This window comes from Dreissena polymorpha, chromosome 15 (genome assembly GCF_020536995.1).
Source record: "Dreissena polymorpha isolate Duluth1 chromosome 15, UMN_Dpol_1.0, whole genome shotgun sequence".
Classification (NCBI taxonomy): Eukaryota; Metazoa; Mollusca; class Bivalvia; order Myida; family Dreissenidae; genus Dreissena; species Dreissena polymorpha.
This window is the reverse complement of record NC_068369.1, coordinates 64149588-64162340: the sequence shown is the minus strand read 5'-3', so window position 1 is coordinate 64162340 and position 12753 is coordinate 64149588. Positions and strand designations below refer to the sequence as shown.

The following is a 12753-nucleotide window of genomic DNA, read 5'->3' as shown; positions in this document are numbered from 1 at the left end:
TTTCAAACTTTCAACATTTGAAACAACGCTCAGTCATTGTAATTTTATAAATAGGAAATCGTGGAAACCGAGTTATTCCTTACTGAAATTAGACTGATCATCTAATTTCATTGAGAAATACTGTTTTGCGTTTAATCCTTGCAAGGTAAAATAATCGCGTCGCTTTAGACAATAGATAATTAGCTGTACTTACGCTCTGTCGCTGGCTTGGATCACTCGAACTGAGGATCACCCAGGACATCTTGGATTTCCAAGGAAAACGTAATACAACACAATCGTCTAGGAATAGCAGAACCGGAACTGAAGACCATTTCCCAGAAGTCACCGCATATGGGGTCCGAACGGCCAAGTCGAACCGTTCTCCACCACACTCCTCCCCGTTCTAACAAGCCCCCCTCCCTAGCCCAATTTAGCTTTCCTATTCCCGTCTAAGGTTTAACCTTACAATTTTTTAATACATAACCAAATCTAAGGTTATCAGTTTAAGTCATCAGGAGAATATAAAAATTATTTATTCCCACCCACTGAGCTGCCCGTCCCCGGGTTACACCATATATTACACCACACAGCTCATAGCCCTTCCCCCACATGACCCACCAGAAATCTGGTCAAAACCACACCAATCCATTCACCACTTCCCCCGCTTTTTTCTCGGTGTACGAGTCCACTGGACCCGCAATACCGGCTACTTAAACTTGGATCCAGTGGGAATGACAACCAAATGCAGATGGCGCTGCATTCCGAAACCACTCCCACTCTTGGACCACTTCCACCTTCCACCAATCCGCTCATCAACATCATCACAACACTAAACATTGGACATTTATTGACATTAACAACACATAACAACACATAACACTTAACATTTATCCGCCGGACGACCCTTACAGGTTATAGAGCAACCTTCCATTCTCCAGCGAGGCCTGGAGAATTTCATCAAGGGTCGTCTGTCGGATCTGTGCAACTTTCCGGGCAACTTCTCCAACATAAGCTGGAGTGTTATGCCACTGTCGCTGTACCCGCAGGTATGGCGAATCAGTCTCTACTAACAGACGATTCAGAGGGATCCTTCGCACAGCTGCCCGCTGTATCTCGTCGAACTGGGCAACTGATCCAGCGATGCTGAAGTAGCACCGAGGGAAAGCCGTCGACCACCCAAGCACCTGATCCAGATTACCACCAAAACAGTGCAGATGCACCCGCTGTGTGGGACTGGTGTTTTCTCGCATCAACCGAAGTGCGAGGGCACTAACCTCACTTGAGTATCTGTCCTGCCCCCGGAGATGCAAAATTACTGGCCGTCTAGGACAAGCCAGCTCCAGCAGCCCCACAAACATGCGCTCCTGCAAGGGCCATTCCTGTTCAGGTGTGGTCCAGTCTAGACCTATTTCCCCCAGAGCCACCACCCCCTCCTTTCTCAACTCCTCCTCTACCAATCTCACTGCTCCTTCAACACTGGCATGAGGTTTTTTCGGATGCAGCCCAACAGCCGACCCGAAACCAGGTGCACAAGGGTATACCTCTGGGTAAGTGGCAGGATCGCAGAAAACGGCAACTCCACCACTCACCTGCACTGGCACTTCCGGGACAGGCCCCTCAGCATGCCCTATTAACCTCTCCAGTGAATAAACCTGGAGCACTCGACCACTCCGGTCCAAGTGGAAGTGACTATCGAATGCAGAAGGTACTACATTCCTAGAGCACTCCCACTCTTGGACCACATCCCTCCCCAACACCTCCATATCACCCTCCAACTGGACCCTCCCAGACTCTGGGACTACGGCCACTCCTCTCACCTCCAACTGGACCCTCCCAGATTCTGGGGCAACGGCCACCTCTCTCACCTCCAACTGGACCCTCCCAGACTCTGGGACTACCTCCGCCTCTCTCACCTCCTCCCTGACCCTCCAGACTCAACACTCGACTCTGGCGGACACGTCCCAGACACTTGGGTCACTACCGCCCTACCAAGAACCTGCTCCAAGTCTTTCACGGGATCCCCTCCCCGCCATTTGAATCTTTGGTTAAAGAAGTTAGCACGAAGGCTATCATCCCCAAGACACAGCATGGCGGCTAACACTCTCCAATGGAACAGGAGAGCGCGCGAGTTCACCCGTGGGACATGGAACTCGTCCGGAACATGCCAGAGGAACCTCCGACATATTCTCTCCATCCTCTCTCTGTCCCGCTCGTACAGACAGGAATCGGCCGGAATGGCTAGTGGTAACCGATGGAGATAAATCATGGCCTCATCAATAGACCTGAAACCCAGGTTCTTGATAATGCACATGACCCCCGAGAGTCTAACACCATCCAAATGCGGCTTGTCCCATGTCCGACCTCGGAAGACAGTTGGAAAATGACAGTCCTCTACATGCTTGCGTCGAAATATGACCCGCTTGTAGCAAATGGGACATTCCTTGCCAGTTTCCTTCCTCCTCCCTTCCACCGGAGACTCTTCCGTCAACTGGGACCTAGATCGGTCTCTGACCTCCGATCCCCCAGAAACCTTTTCCCTCTCTCTCGCCCTCGACCTCCCTCCATCTTGACCTATCTCCTCACTTGGGCCTGCTCTAAAGTCAGAACCGGCCCAAGCTGGAGCACCCCTCCACTCCAATATCTGACCCCCAGTTTCCTCCACAACTGAAGACGAACCGGGACCCTCTCCAACCGGAATATCCACCTCCATCTCAGAGAGATCGAGTCCTGTGTCTTTTCCGGTCGGAGCCGACTCCAACATCACGCTCACCCCATTGCCTTCCTCCCTGCCCATCATTCTACTGGAGTCCTCAGCCCCTGAGGAGAGCCGAACAGTATCAGCACCCTCCTGGTACCGAGACTCCGGAGGAACTTCGGCCGGACCTTCCACTTCCCCCTCTGAATCGGAGATGAGTATGGCCTCTCCGACCGAGGTTCCTTCCACTTTGACCTCTGCCTTGACCGACAAGGGCGGAAACTCTTCCATGCATGGTACCCGAGTCGGCACTCCTGCTGTCCCGGGCACCACCATCACCCGCCTCGACTTATCAGAGATTGACCCTCCAGGGGTCCTCTGCTTCTTCGGCACACTCAAAACCCTCGCGATAAACTCATCGCTGAGGATCAAGTGACCGAACTTCCTAACCCCTGCCACAAAGGTATTCTTACCCCTTCTGCGAGCAAGCTTAACCTGTCCCTCCACCGCAGCCTGGACACGACCATGATCCAATGGCCGCATTGTCCCCAGATCCACTATTAAATCTCTTCCGGACACCCACAGCACCCCCTTTGCATTGGCCTCTTCTACTTCCGAGAAGATGTTCCGGCCATCAACACGATAACCAACTCCAGCCATTCTGCAACAGAGCGAAAACGAGTCATTGATCTGTAGCCTTGTAATCACACTTTCCTCACTCAGTTTGTATGCTCACTAGTACTTTAACCAGAACGGCATTTGGGACATTTATACAAGTCAATTTCCTCACCTTCTTCTTCAGTCACCCCGACGCATCTCCCATGAAACCATTCCTCACACCAGTCACACGCAATCATGAAAGATCCGTCATCTACCCCTTTACAGACACAATATATAGGAACACTTGACTCCTCTGCACCGTTTTTGCAACTTTCTTGCTCCTTAACAATCCATGTCGGAAAATCTTTCATCCTGCATTTTTTCATCCGATCATGGTTAACGTTAACCTTCTTTCCTTTAAGTCGTACCTGATACAGGCAAGCAGAGTGTTTTTTTACAACCACTCCAGGCCCTAGCCATTGAGGTAGCAATTTCTTTGCTTTCCCCTTTTTGCCGGCCACATTCAGAACGTAAACCACCTCTCCAACCTCATAAGCCACCTGGTTTAATCGCACATCATGGTCCCTTTTCATGTGGACTTGAACTGTGCCCAGGCATTTACGGGCTGTCTCATGAGCTGACACCATACTCTTCTCCAACTCAAGCACATGATCGCTAGCAGGCAACCCTGGTGAAGGAGAGCTTGGGTACACTAACTCTGCGGGGGTATACACCTCCCGGCCGAGCATCATGCGATTAGCAGTGAACCCAGTACTCCGACACACCGAAGACCGCATAGCTGCTGCTATCTGTGGGAGCTCAACATCCCAGGTGTTCTGCCTAGAACCGACATAGCATCGGACAGCATCCATAAGTGTACGGTTGTATCTTTCCACTTGACCATTAGTACTCGGCCGATACGCGGTAGTACGAGTCTTGTGGATATGCAACAGTTTACACACTTCGGAAAACAGCTCACCCTCGAAATTTGACCCCCGATCAGTCATTAACTCCATGGGTATTCCGAGCCGACAGAACACCTGATTAACCATGGCCTCTGCTGTCACTTCGGCTGTCTGGGAAGGTAGTGGGATACATTCCACCCACTTCGTAAACTGATCAACAAACATCATAACGTATCGATTTCCCCCAGGTGTCACCGGGAGAGGTCCCAAAAAGTCTATATGTACCCTCTCCATGGGCACACCCGAGTGAAACAATACCATCTCCCCTCTTGGCTTGCGAACTGGCTTCTTGCTTACAGCACATCGACTACACTCGGACACAAATTTCACAATGTCACGAGACATTCTGTGCCAGAAATACCTCCCTTTCACGCGCGCTATCGTCCTCGACTCGCCCTGGTGCCCTGCCATTGGTATGTCATGATTTAAAGCCATGACCTGCTGCCTCATTCCACTGGGAACCAACAATTGAAAACTGTCGTTTTTGGGATTCAACCTCCAAATCAGGTCATTGGCCAGTTTGAAACAATGTCGATTTACCCAGTAGAACTTTGAAGCAACGTTGGCAATAAAAAGTTCTCCATCAGGCGGCTCGGTGCCATGGAATAACCATTTCCTCAGAAACTGGAATTCCACCTCCTGCGCCTGCAACTCCTTCACACTCTCGTCTTTCTCCCCGACCTTGGGCGTGTCCTGGGAGGTTGCGGATCCACTGACGGTCACTTCTTGAACCCTTGGTTCACATTTGTGTGCCAGTGGAACCACATTATCTACATCCTCGATGAACTTACTCCACTTCTCTTCTGCCCGCTTACACTTTGGACACCCCCCGCAAGGTAGATCCACTAAACGCACACCATGCTCGTAATGATTGTCTGTATCAACAACCAGTCGAGACAGGGCGTCTGCGTTTCCATGCTTATTGCCAGGTCTGTGCACGATTTGCATATCGTACTGGCTCAGCTCCTCAATCCATCTGGCTATTTGTCCTTGTGGCTCCTTAAAGTTTAGAAGCCACGTCAGACTACTATGGTCAGTGCGTACCAGGAACTGCCGACCAAGGAGGTAATGGCGGAACTGCCGTGTGAATCGGATCACAGCCAACAGTTCCTTACGGGTGGTACAGTACCTCACTTGTTCTTTGGTGAGAGCAAATGACCCGTAACATATGACCCTTGGGTTGCCCTCCTGGATTTGAGTTAACACTCCACCAATGGCCTTGTCAGACGCATCCGTGTCCAGCACAAACGGGTCGGTTCGATTAGGCAAACCCAACACTGGAGCCTCCACCAATGCTTTCTTCAGATCAAGGAAAGCTGCTTCCTGATCATCACCCCACCTGAATTGCTTCACTACCTCGTACAACGATCTAGATCTTCCTGCGTAGTTTTCAATGAACATTCTATGATAGTTCACTAACCCCAAGAACCTTTCCAGATCCTTGCAACACAGAGGAACAGGCCAGTCAACCACCACTATGGTGTCATTAGGCGACAGCCCCAATCCATCTGGCCCAACGATACGTCCCAAAAATTCCACTTCATGTTGGAACAACTCGCATTTTTTCGGCTTCAACTTTAGTTGATACTGCCTTAACCGCATGAACACATCTCTAAGAGTTTTCATGTGCTCGGCGAATGTTTTATTCATTGCCAAGATGTCGTCCAAAAATGCGAGGACACTGTTCCATGTCAACCCCTGCAACACCAGGTTAACCACCCTGGCAAATGTTGCGGGTGCATTGCACAACCCAAAAGCCATTCGCACAAATTCAAAGAGCCCATATTTGGTGGTAAACGCCGTCTTCTTTGTATCAGACTCTTTAATTTTAATTTGCCAATACGCCGAATTGGCGTCTAGCTTGGAAAACCACTTTTGCCCCGCAAGCATGTCGATACAATCTTCTATCAGTGGCAATGGGTACACATCTTTAACGGTCACTGCGTTCAAGTTCCTATAATCCACACACCACCTCACAGACCCGTCTCGCTTACGTACCAGTACCGGTGCCGAGCACCACTCTGAACTAGAGGGCTTAATGACACCAGCATCAATCATTTTCTTTAAATGGCTCTCCTCCTCGTGCACGAACGCTACCGGAGTTCTCCGCATTTTCTGCTTCACCGGTTTCGCAAATCCGGTATCAATGCAGTGTTCAACGGCTGTGAACTTTCCTAAATCAAACTCACTCCTCGCAAACACATCTTGGAACTCAGTTAGCAAAGAACTAAGCTCCTGTTGCTCCCCTAAGGTCAGGTTTGCTCGTGACCTTTCCATGAGGTCATGGAGGTGTTCTGGTAAATCTGCCTCTGTACCATTCTCCAGCCCCTCAACAATCCGGTCAGGAGAAAACTCCTGTGGCACCGGTTTAACAAGCCTAGCCTCTTCCGCTCTACCCACCACTCGCCCTTTCCTAACCTTTACCGAATGATCGGACGGGTTAAGCATAGCGAGCCTCAAATTTCCCTCACCTGTATGTACCGACATAGGCACTATGAGGTCCACTCCTACCCCCTCAACAACAAAGGTATCAAGCTTAGTCTCCACAGAACAGGGTACCAATGCTACAGAGTTCGGTGGAACTGTCATAGACTTGTTAACCTTAATCTTAGCCACTCTAAGACTATCACTTACCACATCCTCGCTCATTGACACTACTGTGTCCCTGATGCTTATTGTGGACCTAGGAATATCAATCTTTATTCCATGCTTCCTCATGAAGTCCAGTCCTAAAAGCATGCTGTCTTCTATTGGCGCGACATACACTTTCTCAGTGAATGTCTGACCCCCAATCTCAATCTTTATGGGGCCAACAATTGCGCCTTTCATACACAAATCCCGACCAGCGGTCATAACCGACACCTGTTCTAATACCGGTATATCACCTGGTATTTTTTTGAACACCCTATCAGACACCAAGGTCACTTCCGCCGCAGTATCAATAACCGCCTGCACAACAAGGCCATCACCCAAGGTCACGTGTATACGAAACATTGAGTCAGACCTTACCTGACATATAACAACGGATTGGCCCTCTTCTTTTGGAGTCATGCTAGGACCACTTACACTGACCCCCTGCCGTTTAAATCTGCAAACCTTACTGTTTTGCCTTCCTTTGAGCCAAGGGTTTTCCCCTGCTCATCAGGTGTGACATTCGGGCAATCTTTCTTCATATGCCCATATCCATTACATTTGAAACACCGGTCATTACGGACAGGTGACGGAGTCCTGCTACGCGCCTTCGGACATTCCCGCTTAAAATGTCCGATTTCGTTGCAATTGTAGCATTGCCGGCTTGGGGAAGTCGTTGGACTCCTACTCCGCCTTTCCAGTAGTTTATCCAACTTCCCCATAACCGCATCCAACTTCTCCTCCAACCTCCCAACTCGTTTCTCCAGAACATCAACCCTCCCGTTGATCTTGCTCTGTTCTCCAACCCTCACCTCCGCCACTTGTACATCCTCTGCACATACTACCTTTTTCACCGCCTTTGGCCGTCCATACATCAGGCCATGCGTGTGGATTGCCCACTTCATTTTATCTATAGCCTGCTCTATAGTTTGTGGGCGTTGGTTAATCACCTGCTCTCCCGCCTCTTTCTCACGGGCCCCCATACAGAACCGCAATATGGCCTGTTGGGTCATGAAGGCATCCGGAAGTTCCCGGAATGCCTTACCGGCTAACGTCAACACTCTATCCGCCCACTCATCAAGGGACTCCTCCTCTCTTTGTGTCGCACTCGAGAATGTTACCATTGCCGTCTCCGGCAACTCACGGTAACCAAACCGCCTCTCCAGTTTTTCCACCACTGCCGCATAGGTCATTTCTACGTTCCTATCCGTAGTCAGTGCATAGAACTCACTGGCCCTATCTGTCAAACACAAGCAGAGATAATCTCTCTTTTCCTCCTCCGTCCATTCGAAGATGGAGGCAAACTTCCCGAACTTCGTCAAAAAAGCCTGCCAACTCCCTTTGCCATCATACGTCAATGATTTGGGCAAAGATTGGAGCCTGGCCTTTTGTTGTCCCAAACCGGCTCCTCCCATATTGCCCCCGTTTGAGGGTGCAATTTTCCTTCGAGCCCCCTGTGCCCCTTCCTTGGCCTCATGCTTCAAGGGCGCATCATTAGTGGGTACCCTGTCTGGCACCGCCTGTGGCGTAGCCCCATACCCATGCGGCATTGGCGGCATGGGTGGGAACATATACCCCCCTGGCCCTCCCATCCAAGCATAAGGATAAGGATAACCTGGCTGCCAACTACCCGGAAGCATTCCCGGATACATGGGCATGGGGTACCCCGAGTACTGCCCCCCACTTTCCATTTTGCTTTCCTTACTTGGGTTTATCCCCGAATGCATCGGCGTAAAACCCGAGTAAAAATAACCACCTTCTTCAACCTTTCCATGTTTACCCGAATGCGTCCGCATAGGCGGGTACTCCGGATATGGATGTTCTATGCTCTCATTCCAACCATCCTTATACCTTAGCCGTGCCCCCGACTCTCTAGTTTTAAAAGAGTCGACTGGGGCCGATGGTGGTCCACTCAACCGAGCTTGATCGATGACCGTTGTCAACCTTTGTATGGCTTCTATGTCATCGTCAACCTGCTCTTTCATTGTTACCTCAGTTTTACCCTCACTTTTATCCGTTTCCGATTTGCTGAAGCGTACCATGCTCCAAAACCCTTCGAATTCCCGAAAATGTGGGATTTGAGTTAGTAGCTCCCTTGTCATACGACCTTCACTGTCCCTAATATGTACAATTGCTTCTGCAACCTTTTTACCAACGCCTGGCAAAGTTTGCAACTCATCCGATGAGGCTGTGTCTATATCGACAGCGGGATTATAGGTTGCCATTGTAGGTATTAAAGACAAACTCAAAATATTATTTGTTTATTTATTTTATTATGTCACTTGGGAAATGCTGAAATTGCAGTCAGAAATAAACAAAAACAAAATTGAAATGGATCCTTTATTTTTTATGTATTCTTTGAAAATGCTGAAGTAGCAATGCTATGTAATCATAAAAGATAAACTGCAATTATGAAGAAATTCTCAAGAAAAATAATCAAAATGACATTTAGTGGATTTAATCACTAAATAAACTCTGTTACTAAGAGGAAATATCACTCAGCGAAAATGACGCGAAGTGAAACTAAAAAAATAGTCAAAATGTTGATTTAGTGAACACAATCACTAAATAAACAAATAAATAAAAACGCAATAGTTCAAAATACCGCGCAGTGATGTCAATATCACTGGTGAAACAAAAAAATCAAAATGCCATTTAGTGAAACGAATCACTAAATGAGAAAGATATGATCGCGTGGAGATATCACCGAGTGAAGATAAGAACTGTCACCATGTGAAAATATCACACAGTGAAAATATCACATAGTGAAAATATCACCGAGTACAAAAAATATCACTCAGTGAAACAAAATTCACCGCATGAGATTGATCACGCAGTGAAACAAAGTATTATTAGGTGAAAAGAATTGTCACCATGTGAAAATATCACACAGTGAAAATATCACGGAGAAAATATCACCGAGCAAAACAAAGTTCACTCAGTGAAACAAAATTCACCGCATGAGATTGATCACGCAGTGAAACAAAGTATTATTAGGTGAAAAGAACTGTCACCATGTGAAAATATCACACAGTGAAAATATCACGGTGAAAATATCACCGAGCAAAACAAAGTTCACTCAGTGAAACAAAATTCACCGCATGAGATTGATCACGCAGTGAAACAAAGTATTATTAGGTGAAAATATCACCGAGTGATTACAATATCACCAAGTGATGTTACTGTCACTGAACAGATAAAAGTCACTAAGTGAAACAAAATTCACCACATGAAATAAATCACGTAGTGAAACAAAATATCACCAAGTGAACAACATTCACCGAGTGAATAATTACACCAAGTGACCAGCCGACAAAGCACAGCAGTTTATACAGAAGTTGTGTTAAAGTTAACTGAGAAGAAAATATATATTTCTTAAACGTGTTTACTGTAGTGTAGCCTCCAGTGTTTACGTTTAAGAAAACGAAAGTAAAAAATTCCCAAATTTGAATATAATACAGTTGATAATGACTTGCCTTTGCCTGAAATACGACAACGTTAGTGGAATACCAAATATGAAATACAATTGAACAACAGGGAGATAACTATTTACAGAAAGACTAAATTTAGAATGCAATTACACGGTTCGATAGTACGCTGTTCGACGATATCTGAAATTTTCAAACACACTTAAAAATATAGTAATTAGCCTGAGTTCCGGAAAAAGGCGTAATACTATTTTAATATTAGGGTAAATAGGGACTATATGACCTAAAGTTACTTAACAAATGTTTAAAATAACAGACAAACAGGAATGTTGTTAAATAAAATTCAAGATGGCTGACAATTTACTTTGTTAATAATGGCCAATTAGAAATTCAAAATACGTATAGAGTTTTTGCTCGCAGCGCCATTTATTGTAAACTAGACAATAGATAATTAGCTGTACTTACGCTCTGTCGCTGGCTTGGATCACTCGAACTGAGGATCACCCAGGACATCTTGGATTTCCAAGGAAAACGTAATACAACACAATCGTCTAGGAATAGCAGAACCGGAACTGAAGACCATTTCCCAGAAGTCACCGCATATGGGGTCCGAACGGCCAAGTCGAACCGGTCTCCACCACAGCTTTAGCGTATTCGAACGGGACGAAGAAAAATAAATCGAGGTATTTATTTAAAAGCGAATACATTCGGTTTGTGTTCAGCGCTTTTAAATAATCGATTTATTTGATAACGGAAAAAGGAAATTGCGCAATAATTGATTGCGTATAGTTGTACATACGTTGTAGTAATAATTTGTGCGGGTTACACTTGACACTACTTGTGACCAGTGTATTTTTTTGGACCGGAAATAGCGGTATCGATTCTGTACTTGTATGGTTGTACGTGTGTGAGAGTGTGAGAGTGTATTAGTAAATAGTTTAATCGAATTATATTGTTAAATTGTTTTATAAATGCATATTTATAGTTGTTATAATTATAATTAAATCATATTAGTTCATCAATTTAATTAAATTTATCATTAACATTTATTTAGATTTTTTTTTTAATTTCTAGTTTGATAAAACTTTAACAATAAGATTGTGATTTAAGTGTAATCTATACGCTGCAGTAATTGTTTATTAAATAAGAGATCATTAATTAAAAAGGTTTATAAATTAATTAATTAAAAATTACAACTAGATTTATATTAAATAATTGCATGAATGTGTACAATTATTTGTTGTTATGTTGTTTTAGATAACATGTCAGTTATATTATTATGCATTTGTGGTACAAAGTGAATTCGGTTTATTGATCACTATTGAAATTAGTGATTTAGTGTGTTATTATATTGAATAATTTTGAGTTGACTAGAAAGGAAACTATTGTAAAACGGAAATACTGGAATGATGATCTGAATGTTGATGAAATTGGAGTGTGTATTATACAAAGTGCTGTGAAACATAATTAACACTTAAAAGTGCATACTTATGAAGTGAAATAGACAATTGGTGAACAGTGTTGAGTTTAATTGTGAATTATTGATTTGGAAGTGATATTAACGTCCAGTGAACAATATTACTGATTGACATAATGAAAATGTATCTAGAGTTATTGGATGTGAACAAATACTAGATACATAAAAGTGTTGAATGAATTGTTTTGTGTTGTAAAGTGCATAAAATATTGTGAAGAGAGGTGAATTTAAGATTAGACTTTGATTTCTGCATATGGTTGGGATCAGTTTCATAACTGAGTGCATAGTGTGAAATTCAGTGTGGGTGTGAACGTAATTATTTGAACATGGATACGGAGAGAGAACTAAGGAGACAAAGAAGGGAGACAAAGAAAGAACAACAAACATTAAAGGAAAAAGAATTGAAAAATCAGAAGGACATTGAAATACTGAATAAAATAAAGGAACGAGACTCAAAGATTCGTGAAATTCAGCGACAAAGAGATGAATTAATAAAAATGAGATCAGAAAACAACACAGCCCAACATAGAGATGTGAATGATGTAAATGATGTAAAACATAAACAATTAAGAAGGGAAACAGTTGGAGAAAGATTACAGCACAACTGTAAAGAGATGGAACATGAAATGAGGACTGAACTTGACTATGATGATGTTGTTGAGGGTGCGGTAGGATTTAAGAATGATGATTATCATACCAACAGTTATGAAAGTGACATGGATTCAATAGATGAAGAACTAAGTTGGTTGACTAAGAAGATGGAGGAGACATTCCAGATACATGCCGATTCTGGGGACAGAATATTTAAAGAGGAGGTGCGATGCAGTACCAAAATACTTGAACCATCTGAGGTACACGACAGTGAATATGAACACAATAGTGACATTGATGAAATTATAAATGATGATGATATTGCTGAAAAAGCCCTTGAAGCTGAGATAAAGGCAATGAAGTTACAGCAAATGAACTTAAAAGAGG

General features: G+C 44.9%; 2 protein-coding genes across 2 annotated transcripts; both read right to left on the bottom strand.

Annotated features, from left to right (window-relative positions):
* Positions 1–199: 199 nt before the first annotated feature.
* LOC127861142 (uncharacterized metal-dependent hydrolase YabD-like) lies at positions 200–1878 on the bottom strand. The gene has a single exon (XM_052399511.1). The coding sequence runs from the start codon at positions 1740–1742 to the stop codon at positions 885–887; it is 858 nt and encodes a 285-aa protein (XP_052255471.1). The 5' UTR covers positions 1743–1878; the 3' UTR covers positions 200–884.
* LOC127861141 (uncharacterized) lies at positions 1751–10933 on the bottom strand. Its single transcript, XM_052399510.1, has 2 exons — positions 10764–10933; positions 1751–3335 (listed from the first exon to the last, which is right to left on the bottom strand). Exon 2 carries the CDS (start codon positions 3332–3334, stop codon positions 1889–1891), a length of 1446 nt encoding a protein of 481 aa, XP_052255470.1. The 5' UTR covers position 3335; positions 10764–10933; the 3' UTR covers positions 1751–1888.
* Between the last annotated feature and the right edge of the window lie 1820 nt (positions 10934–12753).

Excerpts from the sequence above, each read along its gene's own strand:
- LOC127861142 (XM_052399511.1), bottom strand. The coding sequence starts at position 1,742 with ATGGAGGTGTTGGGGAGGGATGTGGTCCAAGAGTGGGAGTGCTCTAGG.
- LOC127861141 (XM_052399510.1), bottom strand. The coding sequence starts at position 3,334 with ATGGCTGGAGTTGGTTATCGTGTTGATGGCCGGAACATCTTCTCGGAA.